The sequence below is a fragment of the Chrysochloris asiatica genome, unplaced genomic scaffold (genome assembly GCF_000296735.1).
Source record: "Chrysochloris asiatica unplaced genomic scaffold, ChrAsi1.0 scaffold00004, whole genome shotgun sequence".
In the NCBI taxonomy this organism is placed as follows: Eukaryota; Metazoa; Chordata; class Mammalia; order Afrosoricida; family Chrysochloridae; genus Chrysochloris; species Chrysochloris asiatica.
This window is the reverse complement of record NW_006408522.1, coordinates 5,616,237-5,640,266: the sequence shown is the minus strand read 5'-3', so window position 1 is coordinate 5,640,266 and position 24,030 is coordinate 5,616,237. Positions and strand designations below refer to the sequence as shown.

Here is a 24,030-nt window from a genome sequence, read left to right as displayed (position 1 = left end):
CTTTTATAGGGTTTCTGAGGAGTGGCTGATGAGTCTGAACCACTGACCTTGCAGTTCAGTGCTGATCCTACAGTACCACACCAAGAGCCTACTATGAAATACAGCTTTATCTTATATGTTTTCCTAAGATGAAAAATGTTGTTTTTAGCTTTTTATCATTTATGTAATTTTGGGGGGACATTTTCCTTTCGCTTAATATGACAGCACTAACATTCACTTATATTATTGTATGTACCCATAGTTCATTTGCTTTGACTGCTGAATAATATTCTATCATATGAATACACTAAATTTCCTTAGTGGGAATTCATTTTTAAGGAAATCAACAAAATATGCATGGCAAAATTGTATTTGTTAAACAATTACATGGGAAATTTGTGGGAGGACAACTACTAGAACACCAATAAATGCCCACAGAGAAAAAGAACTAACACAGTATTAGGTACATAATCTTAATTTTTGAATGACCACATTGGTGTCAGAGAAACCCCAGGACTTCAAAATCAGTCATAGAAATGTATAATGGGCAGCTACTGTTACTACTGTTATAAAGGAGTCCTGGTGTGGCACTGTGGGCTAATGTGTCAGACTGCAGTCAGTGTGAACTGCTACATTGGTGGTTCAAGCTCACCAGTTGCTCCTTGGAAACCCTATACAGGGTTGCTATGGGTTGGAATCAACTCGATGGCACTTAACAACAACTGTTATAAAGCAATTATGTAATAATTGTGTGCATTCAAGTAAAATAATTTAGAATGGCTTATCTGCCTTCTGTATTTTAAAATAAACTCTTAAGATAAAAAAATGCTAAATATTCAGTTTTACTGAACATGAAAAGTAACAATCAAAATGAAAAATTCCCCAAATTATATTGTTGTTGTTAAGTGCTGTCAAGTCAGTTCTGATGCATAGTGACCTTGTATAGGGTTTCCTAAGAGTAGCTAGTGGATTTGAACAGCCGACCTTGTAGGTAGCCGTTCAGTACTTACTCTACAGCACCACATACGTTGTTGTTGTTGTTAAGTGCCATCGAGTCGGTTCCGACCCATAGCGACCCAGTACAGGGTTTCCGAGGGTGTAAATCTTTACGGGAGTAGAAAGCCTCATCTTTCTCCCGCGGAGCGGCTGGTAGTTTCGAACAGCTGACCTTAAGGTTCGCAGCCCGATTCGTAACCACTACGCTACCAGAGCTCCTTACAGCACCACATATAGCTGAGTATTTTTCATGTAAAATAGAAATAAAAGAGTAAAATTTCATATAATAACTTATAGCCATATAGTGTATTAAACTAAGAGAGTATTTAAAAAGTAAAGCAGTTGCTAATGCAAAAAAAAGAAAGATTTTTTTTCTATTTCTTTAAGTACTCCAAATTTAGGCTCTGGATTTATCCTAACAAATAATATTTTTTGGTTCCTTGCATTGAGCTTGCTTTTTTTCAATAATAAAATTTCAGAATAAAAAGTTCTTCTGTTTTTCAATCCTTATACTTTCAAAATGAAAATAAAATATTCAACTAAGCTAGTACTGGAACCACAGAAGTAAAAGAGACCTTAAGGTTGATCTAATCCAATATCCTCAATTGAAGGCTCAGAAACTGACCTGCCAAACACTAAAAATTATTTAATTTTATGGATGACAGACTTGCATATTCCTGTTATTAATCGCTTAAAAATTACTGATCCATGGAACTCTTAACTGCCTGCCTATACAAAGAACCTTGTTTTGTTGTTAAGTGCCATCGAGTCAATTCCAACTCATAGCCTCCCTGTATAGTTTCCGAAGCTGTATAACTTTGAGGGGGAAGTGTGGTGGCTCAGTAGGGTAAGTACTGAACTGAGAAACACAAGGTTGTGGTTCCAGCCCACCGGCCACTCCACAGATGAAAAATGAGTATTTCTGCTCCTGCAAAGATTTCAATCCTTGGAAACCCTATACAGGGTCGTTATGAGTCAGAATCAACTCTACAGCATTTAACAACATCTTTGTGGAAGCAGGCAACCTCATCTTTATCGCATGGAGAAGTTGGTGGGCTTGAACCACTGACCTTGTGGTTTACAGTCCAGTTCTTATCTTATAGAGCCACTGAACTCCCACGAAGGACCTACACATAGTCAACTGTCTTTCATATACTCCAAAATATTCTATGGAATAACTGACCAAACCCAAAACTACACCTTCTATGCTATTTAAAGCAGGGAGCAGAAAACTTTTTCTGTAAAGGACCAGACAGTAAATATTTTAGGCTTTGTAGTTCACATGATTTTCATTGCAACCCCTCAATTCTGCTGTTGTAGTGTGAAAGCAGACAGAAACAATGCATAAACAAACGAGCATGGCTGTGCTCCAATCAAATCTTATTTACACCAACAGGTGGCAGGCCAGATTTGGCCCACTTGTCTATGAAGTTTTTGAGCTCAATTTAATGGATGTAATTTATTAGGTACATGACCCAAATAAAACTCCATATAAAACATAGTAAGAAAGATAAGGAAAAACACTATCTGAAAGCATGAAGATGTATAAGTAAAACAATTTATACTTCAAAATTCAGTCTAACATAAAAAACAATTTGAAACACAAAAACTTACAGCATGAAAATGGGAGATGAAGGGACTCAAATAAGAAGCATATATAACTGGTTTGTTCTGTTATTGTTTTATCTGGATAGAGGAAATACTATGTCTGAAAGGCATATTAAAACTTCTACAGAGTAACTGAATCTAAGTTTATTTCTTAATGCTTAATTCAGTCACTACTATATATACATATATATAAAAACATAATGTCCAACAATAAAATTTTTAGATTGTTTACTTGTCCTTACAACTCTGGTTCTGATATGAAACTTTCAAAATGAATATGGCAGAGCTGCAATACATACTTTATAAACCATAAAATATGTAGGCAAGCTAAAGGGGGAAAAAAATTAAACATGCCATCATGTACTTGCTTGAAGCTCTTCTTTTTTCTGGGGCTCAACTGGCCAAAAAGGAGTAAATACACTACCACACAAGAATCAGAAGACAAAAGGAGAAATTTGATACAGGAGACAATATTTACATTTGCTCTTCTTGTCTTATATAATCCAATTTGAAATGCATAACTAAAACAGCATTTCACCCATACATTTTACACCATGAGACACATGCTGATAAATTTTCCAGCATTACTTTAGCAATAAAACACTAACACTATATTTGAAAACCTAGACAAAAAAACCATATAGTATTTTAACTAATAAGATTCCTGAGACTGTTTCTTAAATTGTTGCTTTGATATTCCCAACATTTTTCATTCTATCAGCTTTAGCCTAAACATGAAAATGGAACTCAGTTAACTGTAAAAGGTATTTTATTTCTGTTGAGAATCAGCAATTACAAAATTCCATACAATTACAGTAAATCTTTTACCAAAGTACCAAATGTCCAATATATTTTGACAGGCTTTGTCAAGAATTTTGATAGTCTGTCTTGAGAGTTAAATGAGTTACTATTTCTGAAGTGCTTAAAACAATGTTTGGCATACAATAAACAGTTCAATAATTATTTAAAATAAATTTAAATTTCATGTTCTCCTAGAAGCTAAGCTTCATTTGTTTCTTTAAAAAAATATGAGGTACTTTTGATTTTAAATTTTAGTATTGATGGCTTTGAAAAGCTGAGCAAGGGCCTTGGCTGGCCTAGCAAGGAGGCTGAGCCAAAAGTATTTAGTCTTTGTTCACATTGTTCTGACCCTTCCCCCAATTCACTTTCTTGGACCAAAAAAGTGCTTGTCTACCATGAAAAATTAACAGATGTGATGGGAGAATGTAATCATGGTTGAACAGCAAGAATCTCAGCGCCTTCAATGCCAAACAGTGAGATTATAGGCAATAACTTTACTGTTATTCATACACCCATTCAATTTCAATTAAAAGGATATAATTTAAAACGATCTCTCTTCTATTGTTCTTGCTGGCTTTTAGAAACTCAACACCACAAAGACTAATAAATGAAGTTGGCTATGAAAAAGTTTTGTGAAAGGAAAAAAGCTTACATTTCCTCTTCAAAATAATGGAAGGGGGTAAACAAAAGCACGCTTAGCTGGACATTTACTTGTCCTTCATAGCTCAAGTCAGATTCAGAACCCCTAGTGGTTTGATTGGTCCCAAACAGTTCTCAAACGTGAAGACAGGCATATGGCCCATATTGATAATAAGCAAGGGAAAAACAGAATGGTTTTTTATTTCACCAGCTTTTAAGAGCAAAGCAAAATGTGAAACAAAACAAACAAGCTGCAGTCAGAGTGTCATCACTCTACTATGCAACATTTTAAAGAAATTCCTTTAAAATGTGTTTTCAATGATAATTTCCTTTTGAAGAGGAATCCATTATAGTAAAACCAAGAAAGGTTTAGACTTTATTGCATAATTCACAAACTTTAGGATTTATGAGGCTGAAAAGTAATTTTTCATTTTTATTTCCTTCCTAAAATGAAAAACTCTTCTACTCTCTTGTCACCAGTCCCTAAAAACAAAACTATCAGCAAAAAATTTCCCTGGGAACATATAACATTAAATTATATCATGAAGCTATCTATAACTAGTTTGTATCCCTATTATAATTTCCTAAAATTTTAAAAAAACTTTTACTCATTAGGTACTATATACAGTTTTTCTATTTTCAACAAGATGAAGTTAAATTATGACAATAGGTTTGTGTACTACTTTGAGCTTTCTGGCGGAAAAAAAAGGCTTATCCAAAAGCAAATGACTAAATTAATTTATGTTTAATTAGATCTAAAACTATATGACATTGACAGTTACATATAGGTTTTGAAACCAAGTTTTTAAATTCTTGTGTAATTTTAAAATGTTATATTTGTTCCTCCTAAATAACTGTACTCTAGTTCTAGATTGTTGATAATTCAAAGATAAAAAACATCATTTTCTGTTTTATTCAAAAAGATATCACCTTGCCATATGATTGGTTAACACAGGATGAATCTCAAATTTTTATTTCTATATGCATCATAAAGAGCTTAGAGAAAATAATAATTTTAGCCAATGGACTATACATGTATAAATATAACTGGTATAGTAGGTTGCTTTTATATTATAGATTGGATTCCTTATGCTACTCAGTAACCTTGGAGTCATCTTCTCTTCAGCATCAAATAATATGCACTCATTAATATAACACTGAAATTTTAGCAACAACCTGAACTAATCAATAATCTAAATCAAGAGATCAGAAAAAAAATACTGGCTAATTATGACAAATGATTTAGCCATCTTCAGACAATTAAAACATAAAAAAATATATATTTCACACTGAATGAAACATCACTTAATTTCTTTGTATCATATTTTTTTAGAAACACAAAAGCTTTGATCTATTCCATTCTCAAAAGGCTTTTCAATAAAGAAGCCCTAGCTCTGGTCCTTATCATTCCTACTATTTCTATAACTAAAGAATTAAATAGTGCCAAATTTTATTCTATAGAAGTCTGAACATTTCTTCTTCTGAATTAAAAATACAAAAATGAAAAATTCATGTGTATGCTTCTTTCATTCATTCCTCATTTGTTTGTTTGTTTTTTGCCTTTGAAGTATGAAAGCTGGAATCTAGCAAGAGAAGGGTTTCCTTTTGGAATACAAAGATTTCATATTATCTAAATACACGACCATCATCCCAGGCATTTAGAAAAGTACCACTATAAGCCATTTTTTAACATTTCACATTTTCATAACCACAGCACAAATGAATCTGATAAAAGTGCCAGTTAATAGAGAACAATACTCTGAGAGTTTTTAGCTATCCTTTGATTTATATTATATAAAACTGCTACTCTTTCTTTCAATTTTTACATAAAACCCAGAGTAACTATATTATTCATTAAGCTCATAAGAAAAGACCTTAACTTTTGGTGATACTTTAAAATTATTCCTAAGGGCAAAATCCAAAAAGAAGTAATCATCAGTTCATGTCTCATATGCTTTATCTTAAAAGGTCAAGAGAGTAAAAACCCAGCAACTTTCAGTTTAAAAGTGTGTGTGTGTGTGTGTGTGTGTGTGTGTGTGTGTGTACGAAGGCCACCATGATTTGTGATCATCTGGAAGGCAACTGGTTGTGTGTGTGTGTGTGTGTGTGAGGATGGGTGGTGGCTGTGGTGGAGAAAAATCCTCCCTCTAACAACAGCTAAACTATGGCGGCTGTATCAGTGAGCTAAAATTTATGGCCATAAGCCCCTATAATGTGCCTAGTATTGTACAGAGCTTTGTAAAAAGTCAAAGAATATAAAAAACAAGAAACATAACTGATTACTTAATCCTACACACTGCCAGATTATAAAAGGGTAGTTAAAACAAACAGTATCTCTTCCTTTCAACTCTTCTGATAAAATGTTTCTTAATTAACTTGTTTGGCAAAAACATTTCAATGATGATCAGACCTAAATAAATCAAATCTAAAAGCAGCTGCTGCCTTTACCAGATATTTAATATTTTCTTAAAACTTACCTCTCTTTCTATGAGTTGATGCTAAATCCAAATCAACATTTCGTCTTCCACTCTATCAAAAAATAAATTTAGATGTGAAAAATACTTTCAGATTAAGATTTAATAATTAGAATAGTAGAATAAAAATTGTTACATGATTACAGTGATGCCCTACTTATTCAGCAGTCAGACTAACAACAAAAAGTCTCTAAAAACCCATTATAAGAAAGCCAAAGCATATAACTGAGATACTAACTCAAATGCTAAGTAAAGGTGAACATTAACATTGCAAAGTAGCAGGAGTTTGTCCTTGCTTTTCTTCTTTGGAATCTCTGTCTCTTATATTCCAGACACAATGTTGTTAAGTGCCACCTAGTCAGTTCCGATTCATAGTGACCTTGTATAAGGTTTTTGAGGAGTGGCTGGTGAGTTTGAACTGTTTAAACAGACTTTGCAGTCCAGTGCTTATCTTACAAAGGCATACCAGGACTCCAGGTACAATATGACCTTATTAATACTCTCGAGATGCCTAACTGGACCACAGGGTTGGTTTGACTGCAAGGTCAGTGATTCAAACTCATCAATCTCTACTTGAAAACCCTATATAGGGTTGCTATGAGTTGGAACCAACTCGAAAGCACTTATCAACAACAACAGGTACCTAAAATCTATGCAGCAAAATCACGTTTTCTTCCTCTGTACATTATTTTCAAAACTCTCAGTGGACTTGGCTACAAGGAAGAGAATCTGATGAATCCTTACCAATAGAAAAATAACATCATTTTAGACTGACAGTACAAGGGGTGCTTCAAAATGATCATGGGAAAATTCCATTTTTCCACAAACTTTTTGAAGTCCCTTGTATTTTTTAAATGTTTTAAGAGGCTTGACATAGAAATCTCAAAGTGGTGAAATTTCAGGTAGCTTAATAAAACATATTGAAGACTTTCTAGAAGAATGGAAGTATTTATCTCTCTGTGTTGTATGTGTGCATGTATTTTCTGGAGAGACAACATAGAGAACTATTTACTTTACCCATATATAAGGACAACAATATAGAGACGATACCATATGACTTCATTTTATGCACAGACTTAACATTATGTCTTAGAAATCTCAATCATACTCTATCACACAATCAGACAAGGTGGTGGCAAAGAAGGCTGCAGAAGTGATAAAATAGACCATGAGAGAAATGTCAGTGTAGAAAACTTTACCTGGTCACATATACACTCTACACTGTAGACAAATATGTTTTACTATATATAGGGTCCCACACATAAACACATATACATACAGACACATCAACAGGGGCTGTCATCAAAACAACTCCTAAAGGCATCCCTGGGTCATATAGTAAAACATTTCATTGCATATACCTTTGTCATGAGGGCTTATGAAAGAATTTTATCTTAGTAGTTAGAACCAGACATACCTGAGATTGTTTTAGTTTTTATCTTTTAGACACTGTAAACCATAAAACTCATTGTGCTTTTCCTATTTATTGTGGCTTTTTAAAAACTTAGCACTAAATATGTGGCCCACCTCTAGCAATTATACAGGATACCTTAAGATACATTCCTGTCTCTACTTCTCTAATTCATTCATCTCAATATACCTACTTTTGTTATCCTTAAATTCTTTGATAAAAGAGTGGGACAGAAATTAGATAAGCGGATTTTGGTTAAAAAATGTTGACGTGGTTGAGAACTGTCAATTAAACATTCAAACTTAGGTTTGTTATTTGATGTTTACTAAAACAAAGCAGATGATATACTATAAAATACTCATCAACTTTAGTCACCTAAAAAAAGCATTCATTCACTTACAACTCAGGGTAGATGAAGCACTACTAGATATCAAGGATATGAACATTAATCTTAAATAGCCTCATATAGCATTTTGTTGTTGTTGTTTAAATGCCGTCGAGTTGCTTCCAACAAACATATTTTAGGGACAACAAACTAGCCTTACTGCTTGCTCTTTTTCATCTGCCCAATAAGGAGCTCTGGTAGCGTAGTGGTTACGAATCGGGCTGCGAACCTTAAGGTCAGCGGTTCGAAACTACCAGCCACTCCGCGGGAGAAAGATGAGGCTTTCTACTCCCGTAAAGATTTACACCCTCGGAAACCCTGTACAGGGTCGCTATGGGTTGGACCCGACTCGATGGCACTTAACAACAACAATGCTCTCTTAAGCTTAAAGTACAACCCGGGTCTTGTCTCTTTTATTTAACTATGATACTATTCTTTAAAAAGTCCTTAAGAAAGGATGACCAAAAGTCAACCTTTTTAAAAAACATGACAATTCATCTTATTCTGACTCTAAGTTCAGATTTTGTTGCTTGTTTCCAAAAATATATACCACTTTAACTACATTTATCCTTATTTTTTCATTTTAGCTCAAATGTGTTTCAAACAATATGTGAAGCACTGGGTAGGAGTCATCAGGGGCATTGAAAAATAAACTAGACCTAGGAGATCCTACTGAACAGTAATATTAATAATACATAAGTTCAATATGAGACAAATGTGGTTTGCTTGTGGTTTATTAAAGTTGTTGTTGCTAAGTGCCATGGAGTCAATTCTGACTCATAGCAACCTTGTCTAGGGTTTCTGAGGAAACAGCTGGTGAATTTAAACCACTGACCTTGCAGTTCAAAAAGACTTTGCAGTCCAATGCTTATCCTACAGTGCCATATGGTATAAATGGAGTCCTGGTGTAGCACTGTAGGATAAACACTGGGCTACTACCGCAAGGTTGGCAGTTCAAACTGACCAGTCGCTCCTTGGAAATCTTATACAGAGTCTCTGTGAGTCAGAACTGGCTCAACAGCACTTAACAACAGCAACATGGTACAAACTGCCATGAGATAACAAAGAGATTTACTGTGAATAAGTAGTCTGGGAATGCTTTCTGGCGGAGGTGATATTTCAGTCAGTCACTAAAGGAGAGACAGGACATCATCAAGGAAACCAGGGAGAAGGAAATTTAAGTTAAGAGTGCATGGAGATTGTAGAGGTAGTGTGACAGATCATGTAGGATCATGTAGGCCCCTGCAAGGACTTACAGTCTACTCTGAGAAAACATGAAGTCATTGAAGGATTTTGAGCAGAGAAGTAACATGATCTATGTTTGTATTTTATTTTTAGTTTTTATTAATGGAACATTTAATAAGTACCTCCTATTGTCAAAAACTGATACTTCATCATTAACACAAATTCTGCAGACTAGCCATTTGTTACTTCATTGACCTGTGTTTTGAAATTATCACAAGGTTAGGGGACTGATAATGAAATTAACCAACTGGAAAAATAAATGAACTGAGACGATTTTCAGTGGATTACAATACTAGGAGCATGAACTGAATATAAACATAGTAATGGAGAGTGTAGTAATGAGGACAAGAGAAGGAAAAACAAAACAAATGCATCATGATATAATGAAACTTGCTTGAAGACTCTTGAAGACAAAGAAACTTGTTCAACTTTCCTTAGATGAGTAATCTTTTACTCTTGGAAGTTTCTTTTAAATAATAGCTTTGTGTTTATATAGCACTTTATGCTTGTCAAAAATATTTTCATATCTATTAGCTCAATTCATATAATAGAGATATTTCAGCACTGAAAATGGACTTTATAGATCAATCAGTCCAAAACTATAGTTTCTGTATTAGCTGTCATGGGACAAGCAAGGCCTCACAGCCCTTCAGCAATAGATTCAGGGCCAGGAGCCGAGTCTGACACATTGGCATATACACAACAGGCGCTACTATGCTCACATCACTGAATGGAATACCAAGCTCTAGAAAGGTCCAGTGGCACCCAAAGAATCACACATAAAGCAGAGGAACCACCAAAACAAAGCTTCAGCGATCAACTCCAAGTCCAAAGCTCCTCAAATAAAATCAATCTTCTTAGACAATTTTCACTCTAATATATATTACCTGGCATATTATAGTACACATTGCTTCCTACTTCTTACAAAAAATTACCACTTCACCTATTTTATACTTAAATGCCTGTAGTCCAAGTTCTAAGGCTTTTTAGTACGTAACTGAGAGCTAGTGAAAAATTTTAAGTAAAAGAAACATAAACAGAAAAATATTATTAAGTATATTATTCTAGTGAAACATGGAAGAAGGGAACAAGATAGGAGGTAAGGCGACCAGTTTGGAGGCTTCTGTACCTTTCCAGGCAAAAGAGACCACAATTTTAAACAGTAGTGGCTAGGGAGATGGAGAGAAGAGGACACACTAGAAAACAATTAATAATTAAAATTTCTAGGCATGGTGACTAATTGGATTGTGGGGGTGGGGGAGGAGTTACAAAGATGAGGAGATAATACAGAAAGAAGAGACAAGGATGATCCCAGGTTTCCAATCTGATAGTTAATAGTATTACCTACTAAGACAGAGAATATGAAAGAAGCAGGTTTGGGAGAAGGATGAGTTCTAGGTTAAGACTAGAGTAACCTGGCATATTCAGGTAACAAGCCAGGTAAAGAATCAGATATATGAATCTGCTATTTAGGAAGAAGCCAGGGCTAAAGACAGAAACCTGAGAGTCATTAACATATAGGTGGTTAAGTATCTCGGCAATATAATTATCTTATTTCTCTTAAAGTTCTTTAAAAAGAGTTTTATATGTCTAAAACAAATAGTTATTTACTTACTTACTCTAACCAAAGTCTATGTATCTATACCTTGAAAACACAAACCCCTCTTTACTGAATCTAAGTATACCTACCAGTGCGTAACCCTCTTCATCTGATTCAGGCTGAGACAAATCAGATTCACTCCTCGATTTGATCAGTCTATAATTTGGACTTGCGTGGACTAGCCGGCTCTCTGCAGTAAGACTTTCACTCCTGTCTCACATGCACAAAGAAAAGTTTTTCGATTGGGGACTGTTAGTGAACACAAAATTGAATGGAACTAGCAGATATACAGAGATAATACACAGACACGGTGAGGAGTAATTATGTTTGTCAATAGGAAATCCTGACTCTTGTCGAAGCGCAAAGCCCTTCTTAATTACATCAAAATAAACTCCATGCCACCAGGCTGTAGAAAGATGCAAGTAACTTCATGTTTCTCAAATGATGCTATGTATATGTATGAAGAATTCTGCCTTCTCATTTTATCAGAAATTTATATTCTAGGCTGAAATCAGGATCCCTGTTTACATTACTTTAAATTCAGCCTAGTAAATTTGAATTTCCTCCCCCATGTACATGTTAATTTCAAAAGTGCAGTATAACTTGGAAAACAAACCATTTCAATGCATAAAGTAGCAAAAGGAAGACTTTATCATTTCTAGTCAATCCCACCTGGTCATAAGTCCACCCCCTTCTGAGGCACTTGTTGATGGTTGTTGCAACTGTCCTTCTTCCTTTCGCTTCTGAAGCTCATCGATCACAGGACTTACTCCTAATATTAACAAGGCACACCGATGGATGACGGAGTTGCAGGCAGCAGTGTACACATCCTGACCCTCAGGAAGGTCTGTGCTGACCCTTCGCTCTTGCTGAGACTGAGGAGGCGGATCATCAGCTCGAGACCCAGACCCTGCCCCACTGTTCATTCTATCTCGATCTCGGCTACGAGCTACTTCACGGGCTGAGAGGAAACACTGAAAGATTTCTGTAACATGCAACACAAAAACAAGGTCTTAACACATGGGGAGAGAAGAGCAAAGAAAATAACAATAAAAATAGTCAAAAAGTTTGGACCAAAAACTTACTGAAAGAGGGAAAAATAATTTTTTAGACATTTAAATACAGCATAACAACTTAGTTAAAATGATAATAAACTATACATGCAACATTACATTCTTCATAAAAGTTGTAATAGGAAATACTCATATGCCTTTATAGAACTTAGATTTGGCTAATTCTATTTCTACTCTCATTAATGAGTTTTTTCAATAATTTTCAAAGTGCAGTCTCAGCAGTATAAGCATCAGCTGGGAAATGCAAATTCTCAGGTCATTCCCCAGCCCCCTAGACCCACGGCATCAACAACTCTACGAGTGGGGTCCAGCAATCAGAGATTTAACAAGGTGTCCAGTGCCTATGAAGTTTGAGAAACACTGAGTTAGATAAACATAACTGCTTATTTCTGAAATGTTCATGAAAGATGGCAGGATACAAAAGAAAAGCCAATTTTAAAGATTTATTCATTATGATGAAAAATGTCTCCTCCTTTCCCTTTGCAAAATTCGTAACATCAAAGTGCCTACACTTTGTGGAACCTTTGAACACATCAGATGAACATAACCACCAAAACGTCTTTGTGAAACAGAATATGTGATACCATATGGCCAACACTGATCCCAGAGCCAGATGGCATCACCAGGAATTGTCCATTCAGTGCCAGCCCATCCCCAATTCACAAGAGTAAAGTCAGTGGTGCTAATAGGGTTCTAATACAGTGGTAGATACTTCAGAATATGAAAAGATTTATCTGCTCAAATTTAGACTCAAGGTGATTGGTGTTCTTAATGAGGAACCCAGGTCAAACAAAATAAATTTTTTTTGGTGAAGGGAGATTTTATACTGTAAAATACTTAATTGTTAATATGGAAGTACAATCTCTAAAAATTATACTTTGCAGATTATAAAATAATGATGAAGCTATTTTCATTATCCTGTTGAATGTTTTTTATCTTCAGAAAAGTCAAAAACAATAAACCCTGTGAGGTACAGAGCTGTTGTTGTTAATTGCTGTTGAGTTAGTTTTAACTTATAATGACCTTGTACAGGGTTTCTGAGGGTTTGAACTGCCGACCTTGTGGTTCACAGTCCAGTGCTTATCCTACAATGTCACACAGGAATCTGATGCAGAGCTAGAAATCAGTTTAGTTTAGAGCATGGCCACTAAAGAGTTTTGGGCAAGCCTGTGATCTAATTCTAGATGCTATATACTATGGTTCTGCATATGTAATTTTGTTTCCTTAAATTACATCTTTAAAATGGGGTAATATTAGGACTTATCTCATCAGTTTGTTGTGAGAATGATACGAGTTAATCTATGGGAAGCATTTGACCTAGGGTCCAGCATAGAATAGTGCTAAAAAATGGTAACCAGCTTTAGAAGTAGTATTCCCAGGATTACTAGTATGCGTCTTTTTATTGTAATGGAAGGCTGTATTTTGCTACTGTGACTTCTACTTCAGCCTTTGCTTCCAGGAATTCTGAACTAAATTTTATATGTTCTTTCAGCCTTGGTTTTTAAAATACAACTTTTTCCCCTTTTCTTTTAATGGTTTTTAGTTTTGTTGTGAGTAACCTCAAAACAATTTTAGAAGTATGCAGAGCACAAATATATCAATAATAAAGTAGATGCTAAATTGACTGACCTGACCTATACAGTCAATTTCAATACCAAATGCTTAACTGTCTATAATGTTTTAGGCTACAAACTGAATATAATGTTACTTCAAATAGCCATATCATTCAAAAGATACTAGTAAATGTTTAACTGGCGTTGATACTTTTCTTTAAACATCTAAATAAGTATGTTTAAAAACTATAGTTTTGGAATATAAAAATATGAAAATGTTTTATTCACCCAACCAGTATTCTTAGGCATATTCTTGCTTCCCACTAAAAATAGCAGTATAATCAGAGTATGAAATAGATAATTTTTAAAGTTTTACATATGTAAAACAATTGGACTCCAAAAAAGGATAAAATGGCTCTCTTCCCTACCACGCAGAGGTCTGCCAGGAAGGCAAACAACCTGGTACCTGAAGAGGGCATACTTTGAATAAATGTCTAGAGTGAACAATTCCATGTGAGGCTCAGGGGAACATGCCTGCTTCCAAAGCTTCTCATCCCTGAACAGAGCATCAGAGTCTATGCAGCACAGTTGTAAGAACCACCTGAAACATCCAGGCTTGGGCAAGACTATGAAATTATGAATATCAAACTGAAGACAGATGGTAAGAAATAAATTCAAAATTATTTAAAAACATGATTAAACTGATTTAAGGGTTTTATTTAACATCTCAGAGTACACCAGCCAGACCATTTTGCCTTTCTCTCCTAAGTGAGTACTCCTACCAGAAGGAATGCTACAATGTGAGTCTGTGAAGTAAGAAGGGTGTACTCACTGCCAGCCGTCATGACTTCATGCTCCTGCTCTTCCTCTTCATCCTCTGGCTCTGGATGCCCCTCTTCTCGGTCTCTCTCAGCCTGTTCTTCCATTTCAGCCTCTTCATCAATGGTCCGGGTAAATGAATGTTCCTGAGGGTCAACATCTGCAGTGTCTTGGTTTTCTGATATCTTAAAGAAGTTACCAGAAACTACACTGAATATAAATTTCAAAACTCTGAAAAACTTCATTAAAACCTTATGATATTTTATCAAAGACAATACTACTACTGATATCAATAACATGTAAAATTTGCTACAAAAACCCAAAAGATGTACTGGGTAAGGCTGGAAGAACAGAAATAATGCAAGCACATATATACAACATATGCACACATACACATATATGCTATTCCTTAGACTTGGATTACAATGTCATGTCAAACATTGATTCATATTTATACTACTGGTCAGGTGTACAGCCCTACAAATCTTCAACTTAAAAGAAGTTATGCTGAGCATCACACCAAGCATAAAAGTTAACTAAAGAGCACTATTTGGATTCTAGGACTCTTGGGGTGGTGCTGTAGAATCAGCAGTGGACTTCAAATCACAACCTCAGCAGTTCAAATCCACCAACTGCTCCCTGGAAACCCTATATAGGGTTGCTATGAGTCATAACTGACTAGATAGCACTTAACAACAGCAATAAAATTTTGACTCTAAGGACCCCTGGTGGCATTGTGGATATGCATTGGCTTGTTAACTGCAAGGTCAGCAGTTTGAATCCAATAGCTGCTTTGATGAATAAAAATGAGGTTTCCTATTCTTGCAAAGATGCGCCATCTCGGAAACCACATACCGGGTCGAAAACATTGAAGGCACTAACAACAACAGTCTCTTTCCAGTTGCATATGCTATTGTTGTTGATGCTAATGAGTCAGTTCCCACTTACGGCAATCTTAAGTATAAGTGAATGAAACACTGCCTGGACCTGTGCTATTTTCATGATCATATGCTTATTATTACTCTACATAAATGTCTAGTAATTCTAAATTTAAAACAGTATTATTTCTGGATCCTTTCCCCATTGTTTGGCCCTGAAGAAACCAAAACAATTAGAAGTCCCTTAATGACAATGTTAATTTTATTTCTCATGGTGTCGTCCAGAAGAGACAGTCTTTATAACAAGTGCTACAAAAGTCATTAATACAAAATCAGAATATAATCTCCCTCACAAATATCAGTACAAAAGCATAAATTACACAATAAAACATTCAAGAAAAAAAAAAGCAAAAATTAAAAACTTAAATCCATGATGATAAACTTAAAATACCACAGAGATGCAGATACTGAGCAGTAAGACTCACATAGTACAGAGTGATTTAATCCTATACATGTAACTTTCAAACTTGACATCTAACAAAAAATGACAAACTAATACATCTCATGGATTTTCAAGGTCACTAACAAGCAGTCCTTTCTATTTGTTACTGACCTTGAAAATTAAATTGGTGTATGGTAAATGTCTACTGGAATATGCAAGGGGGCTTCACAAATTTCGTGGAAAAATCTCATTATCTTTTAATTCCTTTGCCCATGAGTTTTTTGAAAACCCCTGGTAAATGTAGGTCAGGTTGGGTTTTGTTTTAATCTAAAAACTGAACAATGGAGTGCACAATCTCTAATGTGTGACGTTTAAGAGCGGGTATTTCTAAAGATGACGTGTTAGCCAGGTTTGTACTGCTAATGATGGTGGTGGTGGTGGTTATATGCCATGGAGTTAGTTCCAACTCATGGCGACCCTATACAAGGTTTTCGAGGCTATAAATCTTTACGGGAGCAGAAAGCCTCATCTTTCTCCCACAAAACAGCTGGTAGTTTCAAACTGCTTACCTTGAGATTTGCACCCCGATTTGTAACCACTACGCTACCAGAGCTCCATATTTATAATGATAGGATCATGTTATCGGGAAAACCAAGCACTTTAAAATGCATATCAGTTTTGTTGCAAGAATTACTTTAACAAATTTTTAGAAAAACATGACCTACTTAAACTTACATAGAATGAAGCAGAAAACCTGAACAGATCCATAACAAAAGAAGAAATTGATCAGGTCATCAAAAAACTCCCAACCAACAGAAGTCCATGCCCAGATGGCTTCAATGGTGAGTTCTACTAAACATTCAGGGAAGAGCTGTAACCAATTCTACTCAAATTATTCTAGAAGATAGAGGAGGATGGAAAACTTCATAATACATTTTATGAAGCAAGCATAACCCTCATACCAAAACCAGGGAAGGATGTCACTAAGAAAGAAAATTATAGACCAATATCCCTCATGAACATAGATGCAAAAATTCTCAACAAAATCCTAGTCAACAGAATCCAGCAGCACATAAAAAAGATAATACATCATGATCAAGTGGGATTCGTATCAGGGATAAAAGATGGATCAACATTAGAAAAACAATTACGTTATCCACCATATAAGTAAGAAGAAGAAAAAAAAAAAGAACCACATGATCACATCGATTGATGCAGAAAAGGCATTTGACAAAATCCAACATCCATTCCTGATAAAAACACTCAACAAAGCAGGAACTGAAGGGAAATTTCTCAACATAATTAAGAGCATGTATACAAAACCAACAGCCTACGTTACTCTCAATGGAGAGAAACTGAAAGCCTTCCCTCTGCAAACAGGAACCAGACAAGAATGTCCTTTGTCACCACTCCTATTCAATATTGTACTGGAAGTCTTAGCAAGAGTTATACGGCAAGACAGGGAAATTAAAGGCGTCCAAATTGGCAAAGAGGAAGTAAATCTCTCTCTATTTGCAGACGATATGATCCCATACATAGAAAACCTCAAAGACTCAGTGAAAAAGCGATTACACATCACTGGAAGATTCAGCAAAGTGGCAAGATATAAGATCAACATACAAAAATCAGTTGGATTCCTCTATACCAATAATGACAGTGCTGAAAAGGACATTAGGAAACCAATACCATTTACAATAGCTGTCCAAAGGATGAAATATCTAGGAATAAATGTAACCAGAGAAACAAAGTACCTATACAATCAAAACTACATAACAAAACAAGAAACCAAAAGAGGCCTACAAAAATGGAAGAATGTACTATGCTCCTGAATAAGAAGACTTAACATTGTGAAAATGTCAATATTGCCCAAAGCAATTTACACATATAATGCAATCCCAATCCATTCTTCAAAGAGATGGAAAAAACAATTACAAACTTTATATGGAAAGGAAAGAGACCCAGGATAAGCAAAGCACTACTTAACAAGAAGAATAAGGTTGGAAACCTCTCACTCCCCTACTTCAAACATTATTACATGGCTACAGTGGTCAAAATAGCCTGGTACTGGTACAGTGACAGATACACTGATCAATAGAACAGAATCAAGAATCCAGAAATTAACCCATCCACATACAGCCAACTGATTTTCGACAAAGTACCTAAATATATCTCATAGTCTCTTTAACAGATAGTGCTGGCAGACCTGGAAAACGATATGTAAAATACTGAAATAAGACCTTTACCTCACACCCTATATAAAAACCAACTCAGCACAGATAAAAGACCCAAATGTGAATCCCAAAATTATGAAAATCATCAATGAAAAAATAGGGGAAAATGTGAAGTCTCTAATACTGGGAATACACAGACTACCAAACATTTTGAAAACAACACACAAAAAAGTAGAAAAAATAGATGACTGGGACATAATTAAAAACTTATGTGCATCAAAAGACTTGGTCCTAAAAGAGTAGAAAGGGAACCCACAGAATGGGAAAAAATCTTTTGCAATAACACATCAGACAAGGGACTCATTTCTAAAATATATAGGAAACTACAACACCTCTACAAGAAAAAGACAAATAGCCCAATTAAAAAATGGGCACAGGACATGAATAGACACTTCACCAAATAGGAGATCTGGGCAGCCAACAAGTATATGAAGAAATGTTCACGATCACTAGCCATTAGAGAGATGTAAATCAAAACAACAATGACATATTATCTCACACCAGCAATAACTGCAAATATTAAAAACACACAATGGAATATTATGCTACCTTGAAGAATAACAAGGAAGCTGTAAGCCACCGCATAACATAGATGAAACTTGAGGACATTATGTTGAGTGAAATTAGTCGCAAAAGGAGAAATACTGCATAGGACCACTATTGTAAAAGACTAAGAAAAAGAACCTGTAAAAGGGGCGGGGGGGATTCTTTGCTGGTTACCGGGATGTAGGGGTGGGGTGAAGGGAGGGAGGGGAAGATGGAGCACAGGGTAGGGAATAGACACAGCATAGTTTGGGTACTGGGGAAGGGGGCAATACACAAGAAGGGGCAGTAGAATGGAAGGAACAAGGCAGATGGGAAAATGATTGGACAGGTTTGCATGGGCTAAGTGAGACAGAGGTAAATAATGATGTATGCACAACCTTGGAATAACAAGGCTCTGGGATAGAGGGATTGAGGCATGGTTGGAAAGGGCAAAAGGGGGGAAACAATGTTAAGATGCTTGGCTGTCTTTTGAATTTTGGTTTCCCTTGCACACCATTATAAAATAGACACTTGAGGTGGAGAGAAAGGAATAGTCTGAAATATCATCATAGAAAGCTTGTAATTCTGTCTTCTGCCTATAACAGATTGGAATACCTAAAATGGGGCTACAATGTGCCCAGTGAAGGAGGCTTCCTGTGGAGCCTCTGCACTACATAAGAACATAGGTGGAATCCTGAACCCCATCCAGAATCTTCTGAGGTGGGAAATTTCCATTTCAAAGGACAAGCAGACCAGCCTGGAGCAGCTAGAAGTACAGCCTGGAGCGGCTAGAAGATACTTCTTGAAAGACAGGCCAACAGGAAAAATACAAAACAATAACAGCAGTCGTACTGACTACTACAAGAACAAGCAAGTTGCTCGACCAGGAGACATCAAGGCAAGTGGTGGGATCGCCTCAGGGTAAACCCCCTTCCAAAACTAAAACTCAATGGGAATACATGAGCAGACATGCGCTCTGACTGGTGATGACGTTGATCACCTATAAGGGGAAGTGAGGGGAAAAGCAGCAATAAAGCAAAGCAAGCTAAACCCTACTAAGTTCAGTAGACTCCTGTGAACATGGGTGGAGACCTGGTTGGCCAGCAGTGTGGCAAGACCTGGGGACTCCTGGGCCCAGAGTCAGTGACATAGCCACAGAGGACTAGAGTGGAGTGAAGTGTCCAGCTGGATGATCAGAACTCAACTAGGAGAAGAAAGAAGAGGAAAAATGAGTAATCATACAATTTGATGAACTTGACCTACACCTATGAATGCAGAAGTTCAAAAGAGGGAGCAAATCTTTACAGTGAGGATCATTCCCACCCCCTCAATACACAGGGTAGACAGGCATTGGCTACCTAAAATGGGGGTCTACAAAGGCAAGAAGTGAGTGGCTTACAAGCTTTCAAGAGGGAGCCTAGATCCAGAGGGCGCAGAAGAAGGTAGAATCTCCACTGAGTAGTATCCAATCTGTCTGGGCAGAGCTGATGTAAGGAGATAGGGATGGCACTCATGTGGCACAATAGTGAATAATTGCTATCAGGACTGATTGTGAGGGTTGGAAATGTAAAGGTAGAAGTTTTGTATTAAAAGGAGGGGAGTGGTTGACTTTGCAGTCCAGGAACAGAGCTTCCTGGGATCATCAAGGGCGAAGAGTGGAGTGTGGGACCCTACCCAGAGAAGCAGTGACACCAGAGATGGAGGAAGAGACGATGACATGGAGAGATGGAGCAGCTGAGGACTCTAGACCCAGAGAGGGAGAGGAACTGTGTGCTGATGATCAGAGGGCAGGCTTGCAGGGTATACCTTTGGCTGGCTGATGATGCACGGAGGGGATTGTAACCATGACAATGAAACAATATACAATAGGGTGAACATAAAGCTAATGTTCTCCCATGTAAATGATCACATAATTCAAATTAAAACATTAAAAAAACAACAACAAACACCCTATGTAGTACCATTCTACTTTGACACACATGGAGTGCCATGAGGCGGCTGACTAGACAGCAATTGGTTCTGATTAGTATAAAAGGAAGAAAGCTATAATTTAAACAATTAAGTTTGTTATGATTAAATGCTATTTATGTGGCCTAAGGTTATAAAGGGAACATGTTTGCACTGGACTGCGAACAACAAGGTCTATGGTTCATGTCCACCAGCTGCTCCATGGGAGAAAGATGAGATTTTCTGCTCCCTCAAGATTTACAACATCAGAAAACCTATACAAGGTCACTATAAGTCGAAACCAACTCAACGGCACTGAACAACAGCAACAAGGCTATAAAAACATTCTTTGCAGCCATATCACAAAAAATGTGAAGTTAAATAAACCCCTAACTGTATAGAAACTTAGAAAATAATATTTAAAAGGAAAGATGTTCCATCAGGCCGAATGCTTTCTACTAAAAATATATAAACATTTCTTGAATTATTTTTAATAGTCAATTTTGATGCAGTTTCATTTAGTGGTGCTAAATTTTGAGAGGTATATGTTTAACAATAAGATTATAATCGTTGGATGGTCTCGTGAAAGGAGACAGGGATAGGAGACATTGATTCAACAGTAACTGTTACCATATCTAATTGCAACTGTCACAACTCTAAAGGTAGAAGTTGTGTAACAAAAAGAGGGGAGTAATTAATCTTATATTCTAGGAACAGAGGACCTAGGACCATCAGAAGAGAAGAGCATGAGCTGAACATGGGACCCTAACCAGAGAAGCAGCGACACCAGAGATGGAGGCAGATGTGATGGCATAGAAACTGTGAGCAGCTGAGGACTCCTGTTCTGATGGCTAGGTGACTGTGCCCTTTGGTTGTTTAAACGATTATATATTCCTGCGTACGGTTGTTTTGGTACATCAAGAAGAACAAGAAAAAAAGAGGGGGGTTTTCTTGATAAAAGATGGTTTTCTGGGAGAAGGAGGAAATGATAACATGCACTAGAAGGTAGACAAGCATTGATATGGGTGATGAGACTGGGAATGAAAATTGGAGGGAGGATGGCAAAGGAAAGATGGGGGTGGCGGGAGACACAGGGAGGAATGCAGTGGTTAGGATGAATAAAGGTAAATGCTGCTATCTGTTGGTGCATGGAGGAGATTGCAATCCTATAATGAAGCAAAGTATATGATTTGTTGAATGTAAAACTGATGATCTGCTCTGTAAACATTCACTTAATTCACAATAAAAAGCATAATTTAAAAAATTATCGCCTTTGGTAAATATTTAATACATAATGTCAATGTAGATATTCGTTTTTCTAAGTTTCTATAGAGATGGAGTCAGACTACTAGTGTGGCGTTATGGGTTAATGTGCTGGACTGCAAAGTCGGTTTCTACCACAATGTCAGCAGTTCAAGCTTACCAGCTGCTCCTTGGAAATCCTACACAGGGTCGCTAAGGGTGGGAACCAACTTGACAGCACGTAACAACAATAACAATAGAGGAGGCCTGGTGTATAGGATAACCAGTGGGCGGCTAACCGCAAGGTCGGCAATTCAAACCCACTAGCTGCTCCTTGGAAATCCCACACAAAGTAACTATGAGCCACAGTTAACTGGACAGCACTTACAACAACCAGATGGAATCTCTTTATGGCTGCATTTTAATGAGCCTCGCCATAATCATTGTAGAGTGGCTTTTTATGTATATTTTGAGGCAATAAAACTGTTGTAGTAAACTCAGTGAACATGATAAATGAAGAGGATAATTAACTGGTCAATGTTTTTTGTCCAAAGTACAATAAGAACAATAAAACATATAACCTTTAATATTATAATTATTTTCAGCTCTGGAAGAAAATTCTTGTATTGTCATGTGAACATGGATTTTAGAATATTAAATGAAACTTGCCTTTAAAAAAAAAAAAAAGTTTTATGCCCTAAATATAACAATAATAATGAAAAGATGGTACACAGTTAAATTCAATACAAAGAAAACAGTTCAGAATGTGGAAGCATTAGGGTAAATTAGCACGGGAATACCAGTTTTATAAATGTGAACTTTCAGCCAAGGATATATATACAAAGAATTTTCTAGACTATCTTGTTGCCGTTGAAGGTTCATGTTCAAAATATAAATGTACAGAAAAAAATTAGAATAAAAGTAGAAATTTTGGATTTAACTAGATATATCTGAACTACAGAACCAATCAGTGACACATCTAGATGGATATGGTGAACTACTCCTTTTTTACTCCTAAATGGATGCACACATTTCAAGATCTTTGATATTTACACTGAAACTGGAAACATAAAAATAAACTCCAGATCTTTCACTCTTCCATTTTGTTTACACTAAAAGAAAGCATAAACTGTTCAACATTTATTCCACATCTGTAATAATCGAGTCACATTTTTTCTCACGTAAGACAATGTGAAGCCATCTCTCACAGCTTTCAGAAAAAACGAGAAAGTATTGATCTCCAACCTTACCCATCTGTCTCGTGATGATGACCTGGTTTGAATAAGTTCAAGATTCTTGCAAGCTAGTAAACGACTTCGAACTTTGTATACACAACGGTACACTTCTGATAAACTTTTACCAGGTTGGTATCTAAATAAAGAACCAAAAGAGAAAAGTTACCTAATTTCTAAACATTAAGAGAGCAAATATTTGAAAGATAGTTTTAAGTTACTTGCCGGCTTTCTCCACATGCTTGACTAAGTAAATTTGTATGTTTCAGAAGAGCTGCAAGAACAAATCTAGACACAGTGTCCAAGAGTGACTCATTACTTAAAGTTGCACTGTCCCAATCTGAAAATAAAAATGATGCATTGGCATTAAAAAGGGAGAAAACAGTCCAGAGGTCATTTTAGTAGTAATCTGGCAATCCAAAACCTGAATTTGATCATGTTTCTAAATAGTTATTTAATAGCTATCCCACCTACTGGATCCCACATACTGTTCTAAGTGATGGGGGGATACAGCAGTGAATAAAATGAAACCTCTTATATTTTGGCTGAAGGAAGGCAAGAGATAACTAACAAATGACTGATACATTAATATTACAGACAGGTGCCATTTAGAAAAACAAAGCCAGGTAAGGAAGACAAGGGGTTTTCTTCTGTGGGGTTTTCTATGTGGGGTTGCTGTTTTATATAAGGTCTCTTTGATACGGCAACATGTGAGCAGAGATCAAAATACAGGAGGGGAAGAGACCACGTGTAAAGTATCCCCCACAAAAGCTAGTGCACAGGTTCTGAGGTGGATTCAATGAGTACAGAGTGGTTGGAGTAAAGTGAGTGGCAGAAGGAGTGGTAGAAGAGGAGAAAAAGCTGGTTGGGGACAAGGCCATATAGGACCTTGTAGGCCACTGCAAGTACCTACAATTTTGTTACTGTGAACAAAATGGGAAGCAGAGATA

At 36.3% G+C, this 24,030-nt stretch overlaps 1 protein-coding gene across 1 annotated transcript in view; it reads right to left on the bottom strand.

Moving 5' to 3' along the window:
* HERC1 (HECT and RLD domain containing E3 ubiquitin protein ligase family member 1) overlaps positions 1–24,030 on the bottom strand; it is a 257,233-nt gene that overhangs the window by 106,363 nt on the left and 126,840 nt on the right. Inside the window, 6 exon segments of the mRNA XM_006831850.1 lie at positions 6,501–6,552; positions 11,228–11,348; positions 11,811–12,123; positions 14,597–14,768; positions 23,099–23,219; positions 23,306–23,420. Coding sequence (XP_006831913.1) covers positions 6,501–6,552; positions 11,228–11,348; positions 11,811–12,123; positions 14,597–14,768; positions 23,099–23,219; positions 23,306–23,420 — 894 coding nt within the window.